The following is a 23306-nucleotide window of genomic DNA, read 5'->3' on the forward strand; positions in this document are numbered from 1 at the left end:
GCTAAAACCCCTCAACCTCTTTATCCACTCTAATGCACGTTTCCCTGTCGATGTTTCTTCTCCATCGGCCGTCTGGTGGATAATCGTCAGCGTCGGTTATTCGGAGGTCTCGGACGGCAAGGCTACCTACTCAGGCCTCTTCCCACATCGCTTTCCCACATAGCAGAGTCCTCTCATGCCCACAGGTACCGCCGATAGGTACTCGGTCGGCTGGCAGCTTGCGCCGATTCGCTCCGAGCGGTCCGATCTTCGATCCGATTGATTCCAGCTGTCCCTCATATATCCACTGGTACCAAAACACTCCCCTCCGGCGGTTTGACGCTCCGGGGGTTATTATTGGGGTCGAAAACGTGTTTTTTAACTAGGAAAACCGCAACTCCGCATTTGGTCGCATATTGATCGCACCGCACCTCGTAGGTGCGAACCGGAGTTGATAGTGGTGTTACCGTTAGTATTAAAGGGTGTTGGAGTATCTACTAGCCTTTCTCTCACTCCCGTAAATGCTTCGCATGCCCGTAACAGTCCGGTTTGTTCTGGATTGAAGTCTTCTTGAAGAATAGCATCGGCCAGGCCATTATACAAATCGGATCGGAGTTTTGATTGATTCAAATGTATCCAATTTAGTTTGTTCTGATCACATACAGCCCATGCATCAACCAAATATTGCTGAAAAAGCTTTTGAGATTGAAATAGTGTTAAAGGCTCGGTTGAACGTGAATGAATACGATAGCTTTGTAGTAAGTTAGTAATGATTTCTATGATAATATATTAAACATACCGATAAAATTCACATTGACCTAAACGCAATACTTTCCGATTATTCAATCGATCTCGAAGTTGTAAACTCCAACGCCAACCGGTATCCCCATTTGGAAAAAGCAATACGTAATGCAATGGCATATACGCAGCATGGTTAGGATTGATGATACTGAACATTTGATTTGGCAATGGATTTCTATGTGCCAATACGATATCACGGAATCCAGCTTCTTCATATTAATCGGGAATTATTACCGCCACCTCGTTACTTGTAGGTAAGTTGTTTCGTCGTTTATCTGCTCCTGTTTCAACTATCAATTGAAGACGTGGATTAAGTATGACGCGTGCATTCCCATCTTGTGTTGAAGCATTATTCAATCTTTCTTTTGCTGTTTTATAAAATTCAATAAATGGATTTATTGAATTTAACTCCATGGTGAGACGTTGAAGTACCATAATATCTAAAGTTGGATGTGTTGCATGTCGTACTTGGGCCGAATATTCTGGATTGTAGAAATATAGTTGGGCGAAGGAAGGAGTTGCTCCGATTGCTGGTACTAATGGTCCCTGAAGATGATATAATTCACCATGAATTTGGAAGCAACTTATACCACCGCCATTTGCATCAACTCTTGTATCCATATTGTATTTGACTGAGGTAAACGTAAGTGCTGAATTATATTCCCCTATATGTTTCCGGAAGTTTCTTGTGACAGTTTCTAAAGATTCCAACAGGTACTTCAGATAATCAGAAGGGGGTTTAAGAATTTCAAGTACAACGTCTCCCTTCTTGCAACAATTCTCAAAGATTGGTGTTTGAATTGAGCTCACGGTGCAGCTTGAACATTCCTTTAGCCAATGCAAAGCTTTGTATGATTGGCAAACAATTGTCATACGCCCAACTATTAATAGTGACCATTTTGTTCGGGAAGATAGAAATGCCATTGGAGAGGGGGCTGCAACTGGTAAAACCGGACGGAGCTGGATTACTGTTAGTGTGAGGGATGCGTACCAGACCACAAGAGTACACTACGCAGAGCTCAGAGTTCGGCTAACAGCTACAAAGGTAGAAGTCTCCAAGGTCTCTTCAGTCAACGTCGAGTATGATTCTCCTTGATCCGATACGGGCCCCACGAGCTACGTTATCAACAAAGATTCACTAGAGTTAGCGTATAGGATTCGACCGTCTTCGACGTAATAGTTCAGGTAGAGTTCGAAGTCACGATAGAGTAAAGTATTTTCAAAAGTATAGTCAAATAAAGTTGTAACTCGCGTATCAACGATTTATATTGTTAAGACTCTGATTTCGCCGATGATGGTTTGGCTAGTCAGTGAATGACACAGTATTTATATCCCTCGCTTATGTCTCGAGGACCCAGTCTACTAATAATACAGAATACACTCGGGGCATGCCCGAGACCCTGAAAAACAACCAAGAACATTTAACTCCTAAGTCCGTAACCCAAACTCCTAAATCCGCCGAAACCCCTCAACCTATTTATCCACTCTAATGCACATTTCCCTGTCGATGTTTCTTCTCCATCGGCCGTCTGGTGGATAATCGTCAGCGTCGGCTATTCGGAGGTCTCGGACGGCAAGGCTACCTACTCAGGCCTCTTCCCACATCGCTTTCCCACATAGCAGAGTCCTCTCATGCCCACAGGTACCGCCGATAGGTACTCGGTCGGCTGGCAGCTTGCGCCGATTCGCTCCGAGCGGTCCGATCTTCGATCCGATTGATTCCAGCTGTCCCTCATATATCCACCGGTACCAAAACACTCCCCTCCGGCGGTTTGACGCTCCGGGGGTTATTATTGGGGTCGAAAACGTGTTTTTTATGACTCTGGGTTTTTTGGTCGTAATTTGGTCGCACCACACTCCGCGAGTTTGGTCAAGAGTTGACATTAGCGTACAGAGGGTCTTGGGGTATCTACTAGCCTTTCTCTCACTCCCGTAAATGCTTGGCATGCCCGTAACAGCTTACCCCCCTTCCAGGGTGTCACGTCTCGGGACATCTTCTGACAGACTATGGTTCCAGTAAACCTGCTCCACATATCACCCGCGGTGTCTGTGGAGGGGAAGGACTTAGCCCCGTAGGGTACCTCTATAGTCTCAGGCGTTGGTCCTTCACGGCCTTGGGGTTCCTTCGATGGAAGTCGCGGACAAGATCAAGTACTTCCTCATCCATAGCGTCCATGACTTGATACGTACAGTCACTCATCGAATAGCCCCGCCATTTCACCAGGTATTCCACTAATCCTCTTCTGCTTTTCCGGCTCCCCACGATACTTTCCACTTCGTACAGCACCTCTCCTTCCTTATCGACCTCTTCGGGAGTTGGGGGACGTTGTTCTCGGCCTGGGATACTGCTCTGTCGATACCGTTCCAAGAGTTCAATATGGAACACATTATGGATTTTGACTTGTGGCGGCAGTTCCAGTTCGCAGGCTCGTTTCCCGGCTAGTCGGATGATTTTGAACGGGCCGAGTTTCTTGTGATCGAGTTTCTTGGTGGAGCGACGTGTCTTAATATTGGTCGCATTGAGCATAACCATGTCTCCCACCTTGAAGTTAGGCGGTTCGTCCCTTTTTCGATCATAGTATTTCCCCATCTTCTCCCTGGTGTCTGTTAAGCGAGCGAGAGCAGAATCATGAACTCCTCGGATGAAGTGAGCGTACAGGTCACTGGTTGGGTTGACCACTTCGGCTTCCGTCGGCCAGTTGGTTCTTGGGTTGTAACCGTAATTGGTATAGAACGGAGATTGACCCGTGGCGGTGGTAACCGAGTTGTTGTAAGCATACTCCGCCAACGGGAGTAGCTCTGCCCAATCATCTTGCTCGTAATTACAGAACGCTCGTAGGTAGTGCTCGAGGGTTTGGTTGACCCGTTCTGTTTGCCCATCGGTCTGAGGGTGGAAAGCCGTACTCATTCTTATCCTCACATCCAACAATTCCATAAGGGATGCCCAAAAACTTGAAGTAAACTTGGCGTCCCTGTCGGAAACTATGTCGAGAGGCAGCCCATGGAGTCGCCAGATTTGGCCGAGGAATATCTTCGCTAAATCCTGCGCGGTTGTTTCTGCTACTAGGGGGATGAAGTGCGACATCTTCGAGAACCTATCGACTACTACCCAGATTTGGTTGTATCCTTTTGATTCCGGTAACTGTACGACGAAGTCCATTGATATTGATTGCCAGACAGCATGTGGCGTAGACAGTGGTAGAAGCGCACCGTATTTCTTATGGCGGCTGGGTTTGTTGCGCTGGCACTCGTCACATGACCGAACGTAATCATCAATCCACTCGTTCATTTTTGGCCAATAGAAGTTGCGCGTAATGAGTTCCAAAGTTTTGTCTTGTCCAAAGTGTCCTGCCACCTTCGAATCGTGTTCTGACTGTGCAATTCGGATCTTGATACGGTCGTCTGCCGGAATGTAGAGTCGGTTCTTATAGAAGAGTAGCCCGTCTTTCTCAGCGATATCCTTCAATTCCCCCAGCTTCTCTCCCTGCTCAACTCTTTCTTTCAATCCTACCCATGTCGGGTCTCCCGATGCCGCCTGCCTGACATGATCCAGAAAATTCTTAGACCAGTCAATCACCCCCTTGGAGGCAAGCGACACCGCTGATACCACAAACTCTTCCTCCGCCAACTGTCCGGGCTTAAAGAACCTGTCTATCGGTTGTTTCCCAAGCGTGCCTCCCCCTTCAGGACGGTACTCCGGCCGTCGCGATAGTGCATCTGCCTTCCCATTTTTGGTTCCCGGGCGGTAAATAATCTTGAAGTCAAATTCCGCCAAAGACTCAGCCCACCTTGCCTGTCGTCGGTTAAGAACCTTGGTTGTTGAGAAATATTCCAAGTTCTTATGATCTGTATAGACGAGAACCGTTCGGCTAGGTCCTTCGAGGTAGTGACGCCATTGCTTGAAGGCTGACACAATTCCTAGCATCTCCTTATCCCAGACGTCGTAGTTGAGTTCCGCTGGGTTTAGCTTTCGGGAATAAAAGGCGACAGGGTGAGTCTTTCCGTCAATAACCTGGGATAGAATTGCGGCAATAGCAAAATCACTTGCGTCCGTTTCCACGATAGTCTGGCGATCTGGAGAAAAGTGTACCAAGATCGGCGCAGACGTAAACAGGGTTTTGAGTTTTTCGAAGGCTGCTTGGGCCGTCATAGACCAGACAAAGTTCTTAGCATCACCCCTGAGACAATCGGTAATGGGTTTACAGACCCCGGAGAAATTGTGGATAAATCTTCTGTAGAAGTTGGCAAAGCCCATAAAGATCTGTACTTCCTTAACGCTGCGCGGGGCTTGCCAATTCGTAACAGACATGACCTTATCCAGTGCCATGGTGACGCCTGCCGGGGCAAGGATGTATCCGAGAAACTCGATTTCAGTGAGCTCGAAGAACGATTTCTTCGGGTTGGCGACTAGGTTGTATTCTTGTAACCTACTAAGTACTTTGCCGACCAACTCTCTGTGCTCCTCTCGAGACTTGCTATATATTAGGATATCATCAAGGTATACTACTACACCTTGATCCAAGAATTCCCTCAGCGCATCATTCATCATATTCTGGAAGGTCGCCGGCGCATTTGCCAGCCCAAAAGGCATGACGAGGTACTCAAAATGTCCATACCGCGTACGGAAGGCTGTCTTCCACTCGTCGCCGTCTTTGATCCTGATGAGGTTGTAACCTTCCTTCAGGTCAATCTTCGAGAAGATAACCGCGCCTGCTACTCGATCTCGCAGCTCGTCCATAAGCGGTAAAGGATACCTATTCTTGATGGACACTCGGTTAAGTCCACGGTAGTCAACGCAAAGTCGCAGACTACCGTCCTTCTTCTTCACAAATAGGATTGGGGCTCCTGCCGGGGATTTGCTCGGCCTAATCTTTCCCAATCGCAACATTTTATCCAGGTACTCCCGAAGCACCTTCAGTTCGACTTCGGATAGGGAGTAAACGGGTCCCCATGGTGGCTGCTTCCCTGGTTCAAGGTCTATTGCATGGTCGTAGGATCGATGCGGTGGTAACTTATCTGCTTCCGATGGTAGGAAGACCTTAAGGAACCCATGGAGCCAAGAGGGAAGAGTCTCACGGAGGTTGACCGATTCATCTTCCAAAAGAGAAATGCTACCGATGAATTGGGCCTCCGGATCGTCCAGTACACCCTCGTCCATTTCTATTTGAGGTTCCTTGTCAGTGAAGCATCGACTCTTGCAGTTCTCGCCATCGTAGGAAACTTCCCCATTTGACCCTATAACCGGCTTATGTTCTTTCAACCACCAGTTCGGTAATATTGCATCGATGCCAAGTGGGAGAGGGGCGATTTCGAATGATAACTGTGTTTGATGCCCCCTTGACATTATAATTAATGGTTGTGTAAAGGCGTGTCCCGTGCCCTTCATAACTTCTCCCGTAAATCCAAATACCCGGGCCGGGACGTCTCGTTTCACCTTCGGGACCTCAAAACTATCAACAAAAACAGCAGACAAAACAGGACCAGTTGCACCAGTATCCAACAACACCTTACAAGGTAAACATTTTTCCGCAAAACAAAGGAACTGATTAACGATAGGTCGAGGACCATGAATAGGTTCCTCCAAAATTTTCTGTTTTTTCTCTGGTTGGGACGCTCTCCCTTCCTGCCTTTTTCTTTTCATATTTTTTTTATTGTTTTCCGTCAGTGATAACATAGCAATCTGGGGATACTCCTGACCTGACTCATCAGAGTCCCCTTTTAAAAATCCTCGTCGAAATCCATCTCAGATTCCGATCCGCGTTCTCGCACAAACGCTTGCCCACTGGTATATTCCGCAGCAGCCGTCGCAGCCGGCTTCTTAGCACGGTGCCTCATTCGCTTTCTCTGAGGTTGGGGTTCCGGTGGTTCCATATCGTGGTCGCCATCGTCATCGCGGGTACGCTTTCGGGAGAAAGAGGAGATAGATGCACTGCTGTTAGCATCTGAACGACACCACTTCCAAAGATGACCCTTTCGGCCACATCGCACACAGGCTCCATCGGTCTTTCGCTGTTCTCGGACCGGCTGTGGAACTCCTTTGGTGGCTTCGTCGTAATCGTGGTATATTGGCTTATTCCCCGACTTGTTCTTGCTGGTGCCCTTCTTATCTTGCCCCTTTTCTTTCTCCTCAGTCTGAGCCCTCCCCTTGATCTTAAACCCCTTCTCCTTCTGCCGCGAGTTCCCACCATTATTCGATTCCCTTCCTCTCGACTCTGCTTTCCCCAACATCTTCATCTGCTCCTGATAAGCCTCATGAGCCTTGCCGGCTCGTTCCAACTGTTGGATGTACTCGGAGTCGTCATCGGTTGGATCGAAGCGTGAGTGGCGCTCCCGGATTTCATTTGGTAGCCCTTGGAGCAGGGCGGCGCGATAGGATGCTCCTTTCATCTGAGCATGCTGGTTCATGATCTCCATTCTCGTCAGGTAGTCTCCGATGTTCGCAGAGTACTTAAACTGCTGCATCTTCATCGCGTTCTCCATAGCCTCTTGAGTGCTTAAGAAACGTTTCCTAATCTCCTGACGGAACCGAGTCCAAGTAGCGTAGTCCGCGGCTGCCGGTCCTAGCATCTTGGTCTCGGGGTATTCCATGAACCATTCCTTTGCCAACCCACACGTATACGTTCCAGCGAACAGTACCTTGTTCCTGTCCGTTCGGAACTTCTTAGGCTTCTGCTCGAAGTAGATCTCGCATTCCATGAGCCAATGCCGCAGGTTATGCTTCCTGGCATTATCGAACTCAAAGGGTATTTTAGCGAGCGAATCTACCATATCATCGTCTTCAGGCGGTGCCGAATTCCGGTTTCCGCCTCGGTTCATTCTCCAATTCTTCCGACCGTGCGACCATTCACTGTTATCGTCGTCATCGTCGTCGGAAGGTTCTGGATCTCCCCCAACGTTTCCTCTTGGTGGGTTCTGGGGAGGTTGCTTTCCACCATTCCCGCCAACTGGAGCAGCTCCCACCGGTCCTCTGCCATTATTGCCCTGCACTGGGCCGGCATCCTCCGGCTGCCCGCCTCCATTTCCTCCTACTGGACCAGCGTTTCCCCCTACTGGGCCAGTATTTTCGGGTTTCTTGCCATTGCCAACAGGAACCGTTCGGGGCGCATTAGGGTCTAAAGGAGCACTTGCCACAGAAGGTGCTACTGACAGATGTTGTCGCAGTAGTTCCTCCATCTCGGCTATCCGTTGGTTTCTTTCCGCATCGGACCGCTTGAATTCCGCAAACCAAGCTCGTTGCTCCCCTTTTTCCTGCTCCCGCTCTTCTCTCACGATCCTCAGTTGTCGCTCCGCCTCCTGTAACTGGTTCTGGGTTTGCAGATGACTTTGCTCCAGAACCTTATGGTCGGCGGCTCGTGCAGCTTCGTGTGCTTGTTGGACACTGGAGACGAGCTCAAAAAGCGATTCCAGATGTTGTTTTTGGGCAATGGCTTCTTGCCGTACCTTCTTGTCCAGGATTTGTCCACTCCCTTGGACTTGCTCCTGGAGATTTTGTAGCTGCTGCCAAACGGCCTGTCCAGCTGCACCAAGATACCTCATTTGTGCCTCATGGGTATCCAAAAACTCCTACATATTCCTCACGAACTGGGCTTGAGCAGAGCGTTTACTCGATTGCCTAGTTGTTGTAGAGGGTCCTCCCGTAAGTAGGGGGTCTGGGCTAGCAGCCCTTGATATCACCATAGAATCTTCTCCTCCGGCCTCCTCAGTTACGGCCGAGGTATTTATGAAGTAATTATCCCTTCGGGTAGTCATTGTGATAGGGGATAACGATGATAGTTCTTTTCTTTGAGGTGACTTCGTTACTCCAAGTGAACTTGTGAGTAACAATATACTGTGAGGGATGCGTACCAGACCACAAGAGTACACTACGCAGAGCTCAGAGTTCGGCTAACAGCTACAAAGGTAGAAGTCTCCAAGGTCTCTTCAGTCAACGTCGAGTATGATTCTCCTTGATCCGATACGGGCCCCGCGAGCTACGTTATCAACAAAGATTCACTAGAGTTAGCGTATAGGATTCGACCGTCTTCGACGTAATAGTTCAGGTAGAGTTCGAAGTCACGATAGAGTAAAGTATTTTCAAAAGTATAGTCAAATAAAGTTGTAACTCGCGTATCAACGATTTATATTGTTAAGACTCTGATTTCGCCGATGATGGTTTGGCTAGTCAGTGAATGACACAGTATTTATATCCCTCGCTTATGTCTCGAGGACCCAGTCTACTAATAATACAGAATACACTCGGGACATGCCCGAGACCCTGAAAAACAACCAAGAACATTTAACTCCTAAGTCCGTAACCCAAACTCCTAAATCCGCTGAAACCCCTCAACCTATTTATCCACTCTAATGCACGTTTCCCTGTCGATGTTTCTTCTCCATCGGCCGTCTGGTGGATAATCGTCAGCGTCGGCTATTCGGAGGTCTCGGACGGCAAGGCTACCTACTCAGGCCTCTTCCCACATCGCTTTCCCACATAGCAGAGTCCTCTCATGCCCACAGGTACCGCCGATAGGTACTCGGTCGGCTGGCAGCTTGCGCCGATTCGCTCCGAGCGGTCCTGTTACGGGCATGCCAAGCATTTACGGGAGTGAGAGAAAGGCTAGTAGATACCCCAATACCCTCTGTACACTAATATCAACTCTTGACCACACTCGCGGAGTGTGGTGCGACCAAATTGCGACCAAAAAACCCAGAGTCATAAAAAACACGTTTTCGACCCCAATAATAACCCCCGGAGCGTCAAACCGCCGGAGGGGAGTGTTTTGGTACCGGTGGATATATGAGGGACAGCTGGAATCAATCGGATCGAAGATCGGACCGCTCGGAGCGAATCGGCGCAAGCTGCCAGCCGACCGAGTACCTATCGGCGGTACCTGTGGGCATGAGAGGACTCTGCTATGTGGGAAAGCGATGTGGGAAGAGGCCTGAGTAGGTAGCCTTGCCGTCCGAGACCTCCGAATAGCCGACGCTGACGATTATCCACCAGACGGCTGATGGAGAAGAAACATCGACAGGGAAATGTGCATTAGAGTGGATAAATAGGTTGAGGGGTTTCAGCGGATTTAGGAGTTTGGGTTACGGACTTAGGAGTTAAATGTTCTTGGTTGTTTTTCAGGGTCTCGGGCATGCCCCGAGTGTATTCTGTATTATTAGTAGACTGGGTCCTCGAGACATAAGCGAGGGATATAAATACTGTGTCATTCACTGACTAGCCAAACCATCATCGGCGAAATCAGAGTCTTAACAATATAAATCGTTGATACGCGAGTTACAACTTTATTTGACTATACTTTTGGAATTACTTTACTCTATCGTGACTTCGAACTCTACCTGAACTATTACGTCGAAGACGGTCGAATTCTATACGCTAACTCTAGTGAATCTTTGTTGATAACGTAGCTCGCGGGGCCCGTATCGGATCAAGGAGAATCATACTCGACGTTGACTGAAGAGACCTTGGAGACTTCTACCTTTGTAGCTGTTAGCCGAACTCTGAGCTCTGCGTAGGGTACTCTTGTGGTCTGGTACGCATCCCTCACAGTATATTGTTACTCACAAGTTCACTTGGAGTAACGAAGTCACCTCGAAAGGAAGAACTATCATCATTATCCCCTATTACAATGACTGCCCGAAGGGATAATTATTTCATAGATACCTCGGCCGCAACCGAGGAGGCCGGGGGGGAAGATTCTATGGTAATATCGAGGGCTGCTAGCCCAGATCCCCTACTTACGAGCGGACCCTCTACAACAACTAGGCAATCGAGTAAACGCTCTGCTCAAGCCCAGTTCGTGAGGAATATGCAGGAGTTTTTGGATACCCATGAGGCACAAATGAGGTATCTTGGTGCAGCTGGACAGGCCGTTTGGCAGCAGCTACAAAACCTCCAGGAGCAAGTCCAAGGGAGTGGACAAATCCTGGATAAGAAAGTACGGCAAGAAGCCATTGCCCAAAAACAACACCTCGAGTCGCTCTTTGAGCTCGTCACCCATGTCCAACAAATGCAGGAAACCACACGAGCCGCTGACCACGAGGTTCTGGACCGCAACCATCGGATTACCCAGAACCAATTGTTGGAAGCGGAGCGACAGCTGAGGATGGTACGAGAAGAACGGGAGCAGGAGAAAGGGGAACAACGGGCTATGTTCGCGCAATTCAAGCAGTCCGATGAGTTAAGAAACCAACGGATAGCCGAGATGGAGGAACTACTGCGACAACACCTGTCAGTAGCACCTTCCGTGGCTAGTGCTCCCTTAGACCCTAACACGCCCCGAACGGTTCCTGTTGACAATGGCAAGAAACCCGAAAATGCTGGTCCAGTAGGAGGAAATGCTGGTCCCGTAGGAGGAAATGGAGGCAGGCAACCGGAGGATGCCGGCCCAGTGCATGGCAATAGTGGCAGAGGACCGGTGGAAGCTGCTCCAGTTGGTGGGAATGGTGGAAATCAACCTCCCCAGAACCCACCAAGAGGAAACGTTGGGGGAGACCCAGAACCTTCCGACGACGATGACGACGATAACAGTGAATGGTCGCACGGTCGGAAGAATTGGAGAAGGAACCGAGGCGGGAACCGGAATTCGGCGCCGCCTGAAGATGACGATATGGTAGATTCGCTCGCCAAAATACCCTTCGAGTTCGATAATGCCAGAAAGCATAACCTGCGGCATTGGCTCATGGAGTGCGAGATCTACTTCGAGCAGAAGCCCAAGAAGTTCCGAACGGACAGGAACAAGGTACTGTTCGCTGGGACGTATACGTGTGGGTTGGCAAAGGAATGGTTTATGGAATATATTGAGACCAAGATGCTAGGACCGGCAGCCGCGGACTACGCTACTTGGACTCGGTTCCGTCAGGAGATTAGGAAACGTTTTCTAAGCACTCAAGAGGCTATGGAGAACGCGATGAAGATGCAGCAGTTTAAGTACTCTGCTAACATCGGAGACTACCTGACGAGAATGGAGATCATGAACCAGCACGCTCAGATGAAAGGAGCATCCTATCGCGCCGCCCTGCTCCAAGGACTACCAAATGAAATCCGGGAGCGCCACTCACGCTTCGATCCAACCGATGACGACTCCGAGTACATCCAACAGTTGGAACGAGCCGGCAAGGCTCATGAAGCTTATCAAGAGCAGATGAAGATGTTGGGGAAAGCGGAGTCGAGAGGAAGGGAGACGAATAATGGTGGGAACTCGCGGCAAAAGGAGAAGGGGTTTAAGATCAAGGGGAGGGCTCAGACTGAGGAGAAAGAAAAGGGGCAAGATAAGAAGAGCACCAGCAAGAACAAGTCGGGGAATAAGCCAATATACCACGACTACGACGAAGCCACCAAAGGAGTTCCACAGCCGGTTCGAGAACAGCGAAAGACCGATGGAGCCTGTGTGCGATGTGGCCGAAAGGGTCATCTTTGGAAGTGGTGTCGTTCAGATGCTAACAGCAGTGCATCTATCTCCTCTTTCTCCCGAAAGCGTACCCGCGATGATGATGGCGACCACGATATGGAACCACCGGAACCCCAACCTCAGAGAAAACGAATGAGGCACCGTGCTAAGAAGCCGGCTGCGACGGCTGCTGCGGAGTATACCAGTGGGCAAGCGTTTGTGCGAGAACGCGGGTCGGAATCTGAGATGGATTTCGACGAGGATTTTTAAAAGGGGACTCTGATGAGTCAGGTCAGGAGTATCCCCAGATTGCTATGTTATCACTGACGGAAAACAACAAAAAAAATATGAAAAGAAAAAGGCAGGAAGGGAGAGCGTCCCAACCGGAGAAAAAACAGAAAATTTTGGAGGAACCTATTCATGGTCCTCGACCTATCGTTAATCAGTTCCTTTGTTTTGCGGAAAAATGTTTGCCTTGTAAGGTGTTATTGGATACTGGTGCAACTGGTCCTGTTTTGTCTGCTGTTTTTGTTGATAGTTTTGAGGTCCCGAAGGTGAAACGAGACGTCCCGGCCCGGGTATTTGGATTTACGGGAGAAGTTATGAAGGGCACGGGACACGCCTTTACACAACCATTAATTATAATGTCGAGGGGGCACCAAACACAGTTGTCATTCGAAATCGCCCCTCTCCCACTTGGCATCGATGCAATATTACCGAACTGGTGGTTGAAAGAACATAAGCCGGTTATAGGGTCAAATGGGGAAGTTTCCTACGATGGCGAGAACTGCAAGAGTCGATGCTTCACTGACAAGGAACCTCAAATAGAAATGGATGAGGGTGTACTGGACGATCCGGAGGCCCAATTCATCGGTAGTATTTGTCTCTTGGAAGATGAATCGGTCAACCTCCGCGAAACTCTTCCCTCTTGGCTCCATGGGTTCCTTAAGGTCTTCCTACCATCGGAAGCAGACAAATTACCACCGCATCGATCCTACGACCATGCGATAGATCTCGAACCAGGGAAGCAACCACCATGGGGACCCGTCTACTCCCTATCCGAAGTCGAGCTGAAGGTGCTTCGGGAGTACCTGGACAAAATGTTGCGATTGGGAAAGATTAGGCCGAGCAAATCCCCGGCAGGAGCCCCAATCCTATTTGTGAAGAAGAAGGACGGTAGTCTGCGACTTTGCGTTGACTACCGTGGACTTAACCGTGTGTCCATCAAGAACAGGTATCCGTTACCGCTTATGGACGAGCTGCGAGATCGAGTAGCAGGCGCGGTTATCTTCTCGAAGATTGACCTGAAGGAAGGTTATAACCTCATCAGGATCAAAGACGGCGACGAGTGGAAGACAGCCTTTCGTACGCGGTACGGGCATTTTGAGTACCTCGTCATGCCTTTTGGGCTGGCAAATGCGCCGGCGACCTTCCAGAATATGATGAATGATGCGCTGAGGGAATTCTTGGATCAAGGTGTAGTAGTATACCTTGATGATATCCTAATATATAGCAAGTCTCGAGAGGAACATAGGGAGCTGGTCGGCAAAGTACTTAGCAGGCTACAAGAATACAACCTGGTCGCCAACCCGAAGAAATCGTTCTTCGAGCTCACCGAAATCGAGTTCCTCGGATACATCCTTGCCCCAGCAGGCGTCACCATGGCACTGGATAAGGTCATGTCTGTTACGAATTGGCAAGCCCCGCGCAGCGTTAAAGAAGTACAGATCTTCATGGGCTTTGCCAACTTCTACAGAAGGTTTATCCACAATTTCTCCGGGGTCTGTAAACCCATTACCGATTGTCTCAGGGGTGATGCTAAGAACTTTGTCTGGTCTATGACGGCCCAAGCAGCCTTCGAAAAACTCAAAACCCTGTTTACGTCTGCGCCGATCTTGGTACACTTCTCTCCAGATCGCCAGACTATCGTGGAAACGGACGCAAGTGATTTTGCTATCGCCGCAATTCTATCCCAGGTTATTGACGGAAAGACTCACCCTGTTGCCTTTTATTCTCGAAAACTTAACCCAGCGGAACTCAATTACGACGTCTGGGATAAGGAAATGCTAGGAATTGTGTCAGCCTTCAAGCAATGGCGTCACTACCTCGAAGGACCTAGCCAAACGGTTCTCGTCTATACGGATCACAAGAACTTAGAGTACTTCTCTACAACTAAAGTTCTTAACCGACGACAGGCAAGGTGGGCTGAGTCTTTGGCGGAATTCGACTTCAAGATTATTTACCGCCCGGGAACCAAAAATGGGAAGGCAGATGCACTATCGCGACGGCCGGAGTACCGTCCTGAAGGGGGAGGCACGCTTGGGAAACAGCCGATAGACAGGTTCTTTAAGCCCGGACAGTTGGCGGAGGAAGAGTTTGTGGTATCAGCGGTGTCGCTTGCCTCCAAGGGGGTGATCGACTGGTCTAAGAATTTTCTGGATCATGTCAGGCAGGCGGCATCGGGAGACCCGATATGGGTAGGATTGAGAGAGAGAGTTGAGCAAGGGGAGAAGCTGGGGGAACTGAAGGATATGGTTGAGAAAGACGGGCTACTCTTCTATAAGAATCGACTCTACATTCCGGCAGACGATCGTATCAAGATCCGAATCGCACAGGCAGAACACGATTCGAAAGTGGCAGGACACTTTGGACAAGACAAGACACTGGAACTCATCACGCGTAACTTCTACTGGCCAAAAATGAACGAGTGGATTGATGATTACGTTCGGTCATGTGACGAGTGCCAGCGCAATAAACCCAGCCGCCATAAGAAATACGGTGCGCTTCTACCACTGTCCACGCCACATGCTGTCTGGCAATCGATATCAATGGACTTTGTCGTGCAGTTACCGGAATCAAAAGGATACAATCAAATTTGGGTAGTAGTCGATAGGTTCTCGAAGATGTCGCACTTCATCCCCTTAGTAGCAGAAACGACCGCGCAGGATTTAGCGAAGATATTCCTCGGTCAAATCTGGCGACTCCATGGGCTGCCTCTCGATATAGTTTCCGACAGGGACGCCAAATTTACTTCAAGCTTTTGGGCATCCCTTATGGAATTATTGGACGTGAGGATAAGAATGAGTACGGCTTTCCACCCTCAGACCGATGGGCAAACAGAGCGAGTTAATCAAACCCTCGAGCACTACTTACGAGCGTTCTGCAACTACGAACAAGATGATTGGGCAGAGCTACTCCCGTTGGCGGAGTATGCTTACAACAACTCGGTTACCACCGCCACGGGTCAATCTCCGTTTTATACCAATTACGGTTATAACCCAAGAACCAACTGGCCGACAGAAGCCGAAGTGGTCAACCCAACTAGTGACCTGTACGCTCACTTCATCCGAGGGGTTCATGATTCTGCTCTCGCTCGCTTAACAGACACCAGGGAGAAGATGGGGAAATACTATGATCGAAAAAGGGACGAACCGCCTAACTTCAAGGTGGGAGATATGGTTATGCTCAATGCGACCAATATCAAGACACGTCGCTCCACCAAGAAACTCGATCACAAGAAACTCGGCCCGTTCAAAATCATCCGACTAGCCGGAAAACGAGCCTGCGAACTGGAACTGCCACCACAAGTCAAAATCCATAATGTGTTCCATATTGAACTCTTGGAACGGTATCGACAGAGCAGTATCCCAGGCCGAGAACAACGTCCCCCAACTCCCGAAGAGGTCGATAAGGAAGGAGAGGTGCTGTACGAAGTGGAAAGTATCGTGGGGAGCCGGAAAAGCAGAAGAGGATTAGTGGAATACCTGGTGAAATGGCGGGGCTATTCGATGAGTTACTGTACGTATCAAGTCATGGACGCTATGGATGAGGAAGTACTTGACCTTGTCCGCGACTTCCATCGAAGGAACCCCAAGGCTGTGAAGGACCAACGCCTGAGACTATAGAGGTACCCTACGGGGCTAAGTCCTTCCCCTCCACAGACACCGCGGGTGATATGTGGAGCAGGTTTACCGGAACCATAGTCTGTCAGAAGATGTCCCGAGACGTGACACCCTGGAAGGGGGGTAAGCTGTTACGGGCATGCCAAGCATTTACGGGAGTGAGAGAAAGGCTAGTAGATACCCCAATACCCTCTGTACACTAATATCAACTCTTGACCACACTCGCGGAGTGTGGTGCGACCAAATTGCGACCAAAAAACCCAGAGTCATAAAAAACACGTTTTCGACCCCAATAATAACCCCCGGAGCGTCAAACCGCCGGAGGGGAGTGTTTTGGTACCGGTGGATATATGAGGGACAGCTGGAATCAATCGGATCGAAGATCGGACCGCTCGGAGCGAATTGGCGCAAGCTGCCAGCCGACCGAGTACCTATCGGCGGTACCTGTGGGCATGAGAGGACTCTGCTATGTGGGAAAGCGATGTGGGAAGAGGCCTGAGTAGGTAGCCTTGCCGTCCGAGACCTCCGAATAGCCGACGCTGACGATTATCCACCAGACGGCCGATGGAGAAGAAACATCGACAGGGAAACGTGCATTAGAGTGGATAAATAGGTTGAGGGGTTTCAGCGGATTTAGGAGTTTGGGTTACGGACTTAGGAGTTAAATGTTCTTGGTTGTTTTTCAGGGTCTCGGGCATGCCCCGAGTGTATTCTGTATTATTAGTAGACTGGGTCCTCGAGACATAAGCGAGGGATATAAATACTGTGTCATTCACTGACTAGCCAAACCATCATCGGCGAAATCAGAGTCTTAACAATATAAATCGTTGATACGCGAGTTACAACTTTATTTGACTATACTTTTGGAATTACTTTACTCTATCGTGACTTCGAACTCTACCTGAACTATTACGTCGAAGACGGTCGAATTCTATACGCTAACTCTAGTGAATCTTTGTTGATAACGTAGCTCGCGGGGCCCGTATCGGATCAAGGAGAATCATACTCGACGTTGACTGAAGAGACCTTGGAGACTTCTACCTTTGTAGCTGTTAGCCGAACTCTGAGCTCTGCGTAGGGTACTCTTGTGGTCTGGTACGCATCCCTCACAGTTTGGTTAGAAACGCTCCTTCATGGGGTATCACTCGGTTTATCCCTGCACAACACCCCTGCACCCATCTCTTGGCGTAAAATTTCCCCTCCCCCTCGCCTAAATTGAGGTATCTTTGCCCCACTACTATGCACTCCCATGTGCATTATTTCTTGATTTAAGGCCGTGGATCTCTTATTCTAATCATAAATATTTAAAGTACGGCCTATATTTACTAATATCTTGTGTTGTGGTTGACAAGAAGGATTTGGTGTTCGTCTACTTTTACCGACCCCGATGTCGTGTCGCCCACCATATTCAACAAAACAGGAACGACAGAGAACAAAAGTGCATATACAACAGGCAAAGTATGAGGTAGGAGCCCACTTCCCTTTTACTCCTTCCCTTCTCAACCTAATGCGACAGCATTCGCATTCCTTTCTCTTTTCCAAACGCACCTGTACATGATCTGGGAGTAGAACAGTTCTAACAGGAGGTAGTAAGTCTGCAACTGTGAGGGATGCGTACCAGACCACAAGAGTACACTACGCAGAGCTCAGATTTCGGCTAACAGCTACAAAGGTAGAAGTCTCCAAGGTCTCTTCAGTCAACGTCGAGTATGATTCTCCTTGATCCGATACGGGCCCCGCGAGCTACATTATTGTGAGGGATGCGTACCAGACCACAAGAGTACACTACGCAGAGCTCAGAGTTCGGCTAACAGTGTGAGGGATGCATACCAGACCACAAGAGTACACTACGCAGAGCTCAGAGTTCGGCTAACAGCTACAAAGGTAGAAGTCTCCAAGGTCTCTTCAGTCAACGTCGAGTATGATTCTCCTTGATCCGATACGGGCCCCGCGAGCTACGTTATCAACAAAGATTCACTAGAGTTAGCGGATTATGTTCGACCGTCTTCGACGTAATAGTTCAGGTAGAGTTCGAAGTCACTATAAAGTAAAGTATTTCAAAAGTATAGTCAAAATAAAGTTGTAACTCGCGTATCAACGATTTATATTGTTAAGACTCTGATTTCGCCGATGATGGTTTGGCTAGTCAGTGAATGACACAGTATTTATATCCCTCGCTTATGTCTCGAGAACCCAATCTACTAATAATACAGAATACACTCGGGGCATGCCCGAGACCCTGAAAAACAACCAAGAACATTTAACTCCTAAATCCGTAACCCAAACTCCTAAACCCGCAGAAACCCCTCAACCTATTTACTCACTCTAATGCAAGTTTCCCTGTCGATGTTTCCTCTCCATCGGCCGTCTGGTGGATAAGCGTCAGCGTCGGCTGTTCGGAGGTTTCGGACGGCAAGGCTACCTACTCAGGCCTCTTCCCACATCGCTTTCCCACATAGCAGAGTCCTCTCATGCCCACAGGTACCGCCGATAGGTACTCGGTCGGCTGGTAGCTTGCGCCGATTCGCTCCGGGTGGTCCGATCTTCGACCCGATTGATTCCAGCTGTCCCTCATATATCCACCGGTCCAAAAGCACTCCCCTCCGGCGGTTTGACGCTCCGGGGGTTATTATTGGGGTCGAAAACATGTTTTTTAACTAGGAAAACCGCAACTCCGCATTTGGTCGCATATTGATCGCACCGTACCTCGTAGGTGCGAACCGGAGTTGATAGTGGTGTTGCCATTATTATCAGAGGGTATCGGGGTATCTACTAGCCTTTCTTCTTACTCCCGTAAATGCTTGGCATGCCCGTAACAGCTTACCCCCCTTCCAGGGTGTCACGTCTCGGGACATCTTCTGACAGACTATGGTTCCAGTAAACCTGCTCCACATATCACCCGCGGTGTCTGTGGAGGGGAAGGACTTAGCCCCGTAGGGTACCTCTATACTCTCAGGCGTTGGTCCTTCACAGCCTTGGGGTTCCTTCGATGGAAGTCGCGGACTAAATCAAGTACGTCTTCATTTATAACCTCCATGACTTGGTAAGTACAGTCGCTCATCGAATAGCCCCGCCATTTCACCAGGTATTCCGCTAATCCTCTCCTGCTCTTCCGGCTTCCCACTATACTTTCCACTTCATACAGAACCTCTCCTTCCTTATCGATCTCTTCGGGAGTCGGGGGATGTTGCTCGCGGCCTGGGATACTGCTCTGTCGGTAACGTTCCAAGAGTTCAATGTGGAACACATTATGGATTTTGACTTGTGATGGCAGTTCCAGTTCGCAGTCTCGTTTCCCGGCTAGTCAGGTAATCTTGAACGGGCCGAGTTTCTTATGATCGAGCTTTTTGCTGGAGCGATGGGTCTTGATATTGGCCGCATTGAGCATGACCATGTCGCCTATCTTGAAGTTCGGCGATTCGTCCCTTTTCCTATCATAATATTTCCCCATCTTCTCCCTGGTGTCTGTTAAGCGAGCGAGAGCAGAATCGTGAACTCCTCGGATAAAGTGAGCGTACAGATCACTGGTTGGGTTGACTACCTCGGCTTCCGTCGGCCAGTTGGTTCTCGGATTGTAACCGTAATTGGTATAGAATGGAGATTGACCCGTGGCGGTGGTAACCGAGTTGTTGTAAGCATACTCCGCCAACGGGAGTAGCTCTGCCCAATCATCTTGTTCGTAGTTGCAGAACGCTCGTAAGTAGTGCTCGAGGGTTTGGTTAACTCGCTCTGTTTGCCCATCGGTCTGAGGGTGGAAAGCCGTACTCATTCTTATCCTCACATCCAACAATTCCATAAGGGATGCCCAAAAGCTTGAAGTAAACTTGGCATCTCTGTCGGAAACTATATCGAGAGGTAGCCCATGGAGTCGCCAGATTTGACCGAGGAATATCTGTAATGGAGCCATTTCAACTGTCTGGTGTATGAGTACACACAGGGCCCGGTTACATGCTGAGAGTTATTGTTAGAAGCCAGTTGCACGGTGATATGCAAGTGCCGGCAGTGTGGTTAGCTACCAGCTGTTAGAGTAACTACATTCCGGGCACTAGGAAGGTGTAACGGAGCCATTTCAACTGTCTGGTGTATGAGTACACACAGGGCCCGGTTACATGCTGAGAGTTATTGTTAGAAGCCAGTTGCACGGTGATATGCAAGTACCGGCAGTGTGGTTAGCTACCAGCTGTTAGAGTAACTACATTCCGGGCGCTAGGAAGAGGATCTATTCATGGGAGCAATGACTGACGAGTCTATGCCTCGCCAGTGACTAGAAGACCGGCCAGAGTGAAGCTCTGATTGACCGGTGATCCTCTGTATCCTCGGTGCATTGTAAGTCCGCCGAAGGGCAGGGACTATGCTAGGGAAGTCTACAATAAGCGAAAGCTCTACAGCAATGATTAAGCTTACACCTGAGCGGCAGCTCATTCATGCAGGTCCTCAGTTGTGTGGCAACCAAGGCTGCAGGTGTTACAAAGGCTTTGACTAAGGATGGTTGCCTTGGGTATCGGAAACACCTGCTGACGCTTAGAGAAAAGCGGGGTAGCGGTGGTATTGTTTCCGGTACTGAGGGAAGGCCCACCGGAAACTTAGTAAAGGAGTTAGGAGCAGAGAACAGAGGCCTTCGGAGTATAAGTACTCAGGTTCATTCTCGCCCTTGAGTCCTGTTCTCTCCAGTCTTCATTAGAAAGAAAAACCAAGTTCTTATCGGTAGCAGAGCCCTTAAAGATTATTGAGTTCTAGCGATAGTATCTTTGAATAATCCGCAACCTGATTGTCTATCTTGCACGGCCGTCTCTATTCTATCTTATTCTATTTCTCTTAGAAGAGACCCCCGTTACAGATAATCTTTAAGGCTCAAATCACCTTCAGATTATTCTTCCTCTATATAAAATGTCCGCCCTCTCGGCTCCAGATGCACTCCTTCAGATTGAATGGCAGCCGGTGCCCCTCCAACTGGATGCCACCGGGCAGACACAGCTTGTCAAAAAACCCAGGACCGCTCTACAGACCTACATTCCCGGCTGTGAGCCTGCCTGGCAGGATACCGATGAGATCTCCGTCCAACAGTTCTTCACAGAGCTCCAGACCTACCTCCAACACAGCCTGCAGAATCAGTTGACCCGGGGCAGTCAGGCCCTACTCATTGTACAAGAGCGCCAGGCAGCACAGAATGCTCTGATGGCAGAGGCTCTTGAGTACATGAGGAGGGAGGTCAACTCTGTTCAAGAAGAACTTCGGAAGTATGTGGAGAGGGATGAGCTGAATAGCGATGCCATGGAGATTGAGTGGACAAACCCGGCTACTCCACCAGACTTTGTTGCCGAGATACAGAGAGCCCTTGATGAAGGAAGACTGGTGGTGGGTAGACCAGCAACTCCGGCACCAATTCCAGGCTCTAGGTCCTCGTCCAGGGCAGCCACCAGAACAATGCAGCGGAAGACCAGTCCCTTCGCAGCATTTCCGGTCCGATCCACTAGGAGAGTTATCCCTATTGTGCAGCCAGCGGTGGGGGCTTCACCCTTACCACCTAGCCGCTTCGGTGGAACACACCCACTCCTTGGAGGAGCTGACCGATCCTTTGACTATGAAGGAGAGTTCTTCTCAGGTACCGGCCGAGGACCTCCCAGTCCGCTAGCCAGGAACCCGGGAAGGTTCACCATGTCTGGGGCCGCTCAACCAGCAGCAACCTCACCACTGGCTAGCAATCCGGCACCAGTAGCACCTGTGGCCTCTTCTGCTGCGGCCGCCGCTCCTCCTCCAGCCAATGCACAGGGTGGAAGCGGTGGAAGCCAGAACCCTCCAGCCAATGCACAGGGTGGAAGTGGTGGAAATCAGAACCCTCCACCTCCCGTGGCCCGCGCCCCCGCTCCTGGGGATTCAGACAGTTCTGACAGCTCAGACTCGGAACCAGAAGATGGTAACAGGAGAGGATGGCGGAGATACCTTAAGAAGAAGTTGGAGAAGCAACAGAAGAATCTGTTGGCAATGATGTCCCAGCAGTATCAACCTCCGGCTACCTCCCACCCTTCTACTTCCACCAGAGCCCGGGAACCAAAGGCACCACCACCATCAAAGTTCCAAGGCAGGGCGGAGCAAGTGGAAACCTTCATCCGGCAATGTGAGAATGTGTTCTCCATTGAGAGCCTGTCATTTACCTCTGAGGAGGTTAAGATCCGATATGCAGGCAACTTGATGGAAGGGGAGGCAGCGATCCGATGGTATGAGGCATACCACAATTCAATTGATCAAGCCTCCGCCAACCGCCTTGCTGGAATACCGGTGCAGTTGGATCAGAGATGGAAGCGCTGGGATTCCTTTGTGGATGCTTTTAGAGCTGCCTTCGGTGAAGCCATCTCTAGAGATGATGCTGTAGCCCAATGGAATACCCTCACCCACACAGCTCGAGGAGGAATAGACCTCTTCCTGAATACTATTATTCAGCTGATGTGGAAGACTGGCTATGAGGGCCAGTTGGTGGATGATAAGATCCATAACTCCCTCCTCCCGGACCTAGGCATGAGTTGGGCTCTTTTCAACCCCAAGCCAAAGTCCTTGATGGAGCGGATAGCTGCTCTAAGAGAGTTAGGGCATACCCATGAGAGGTACCAAGGGATGGCAGCTGAGAAAGCGCAACCTCGGACCAAGAAAGATCCTCCCGCTCAGAAGGACCAGCAGCCTAAGAGGAAAAGAGAAGCTGCGAGCTCCTCCGGACCTCAGAAGACTCCAGGACCTAAAGACAAAACGGTGGAACTGAAGGGTATCCCGGGGGATATTCTAGAAGAAAGAAGGAAAGCAGAAGTATGCTTGAAGGTATGACCTTCCGGTACTCCCTATTGGTAGAGTGCATAGACTGACTTGTGCAATAGTGCGGCAAGTCCAGACACAAATGGACCGATTGTTGGTCCAAGGAACCTACTGTTGTCCGAGTGGCAGCAGTGAGAGTACAAAAACGGAAAAGAGGGAATGGTAAATCCAACTCTCAGAAGAAGGCTAAAGTGGCTGCTGTAGTAGCAGAAGATCCACTTGTTGTACTCCCGGAGGTTACAGAAGATTTTGTTTTTCAGCCTGAGCAAGACTCGGACAATGAAATCATCTGGTAGAAAAAGTGTCTGTTTTAGTCTATGTTTACTAGTTTTCTTTTATATGGGTTTTGGTTTCTATGTTTCTCTTGAATAAATTATGATTGTGTGTCCGCCTATTTGATTGCTCCAAGCACTCTGAGGATGGGTTTAAGACCCGAAACAGCTGG

At 49.4% G+C, this 23306-nt stretch overlaps 6 protein-coding genes across 6 annotated transcripts; 3 read left to right on the forward strand and 3 right to left on the reverse strand.

Moving 5' to 3' along the window:
• Nucleotides 1-2863: 2863 nt before the first annotated feature.
• On the reverse strand, nucleotides 2864-6421 carry H6S33_004777 (uncharacterized protein; the record flags this gene model as incomplete). Its single annotated transcript, XM_044836134.1, has 1 exon — nucleotides 2864-6421. One exon carries the CDS (start codon nucleotides 6419-6421, stop codon nucleotides 2864-2866), a length of 3558 nt encoding a protein of 1185 aa, XP_044690750.1.
• Nucleotides 6422-6498: 77 nt separating this feature from the next.
• Nucleotides 6499-8316, reverse strand: H6S33_004778 (uncharacterized protein; the record flags this gene model as incomplete). Its single annotated transcript, XM_044836135.1, has 1 exon — nucleotides 6499-8316. The coding sequence occupies one exon, from the start codon at nucleotides 8314-8316 to the stop codon at nucleotides 6499-6501; it is 1818 nt and encodes a 605-aa protein (XP_044690751.1).
• A 27-nt stretch (nucleotides 8317-8343) lies between these two features.
• On the reverse strand, nucleotides 8344-8529 carry H6S33_004779 (uncharacterized protein; the record flags this gene model as incomplete). Its single annotated transcript, XM_044836136.1, has 1 exon — nucleotides 8344-8529. One exon carries the CDS (start codon nucleotides 8527-8529, stop codon nucleotides 8344-8346), a length of 186 nt encoding a protein of 61 aa, XP_044690752.1.
• A 1868-nt stretch (nucleotides 8530-10397) lies between these two features.
• Nucleotides 10398-12428, forward strand: H6S33_004780 (uncharacterized protein; the record flags this gene model as incomplete). The annotated part of the gene is made up of 1 exon (XM_044836137.1): nucleotides 10398-12428. One exon carries the CDS (start codon nucleotides 10398-10400, stop codon nucleotides 12426-12428), a length of 2031 nt encoding a protein of 676 aa, XP_044690753.1.
• A 77-nt stretch (nucleotides 12429-12505) lies between these two features.
• H6S33_004781 (uncharacterized protein) lies at nucleotides 12506-16063 on the forward strand (the record flags this gene model as incomplete). The annotated part of the gene is made up of 1 exon (XM_044836138.1): nucleotides 12506-16063. One exon carries the CDS (start codon nucleotides 12506-12508, stop codon nucleotides 16061-16063), a length of 3558 nt encoding a protein of 1185 aa, XP_044690754.1.
• Nucleotides 16064-22923: 6860 nt separating this feature from the next.
• Nucleotides 22924-23157, forward strand: H6S33_004782 (uncharacterized protein; the record flags this gene model as incomplete). The annotated part of the gene is made up of 1 exon (XM_044836139.1): nucleotides 22924-23157. A coding segment is annotated over one exon (234 nt), but the record flags the coding sequence as incomplete, so codon positions are not given.
• Nucleotides 23158-23306: the final 149 nt, after the last annotated feature.

The sequence above is a fragment of the Morchella sextelata genome, assembly GCF_020137385.1.
Source record: "Morchella sextelata strain SCLS chromosome Unknown scls_18, whole genome shotgun sequence".
In the NCBI taxonomy this organism is placed as follows: domain Eukaryota; kingdom Fungi; phylum Ascomycota; class Pezizomycetes; order Pezizales; family Morchellaceae; genus Morchella; species Morchella sextelata.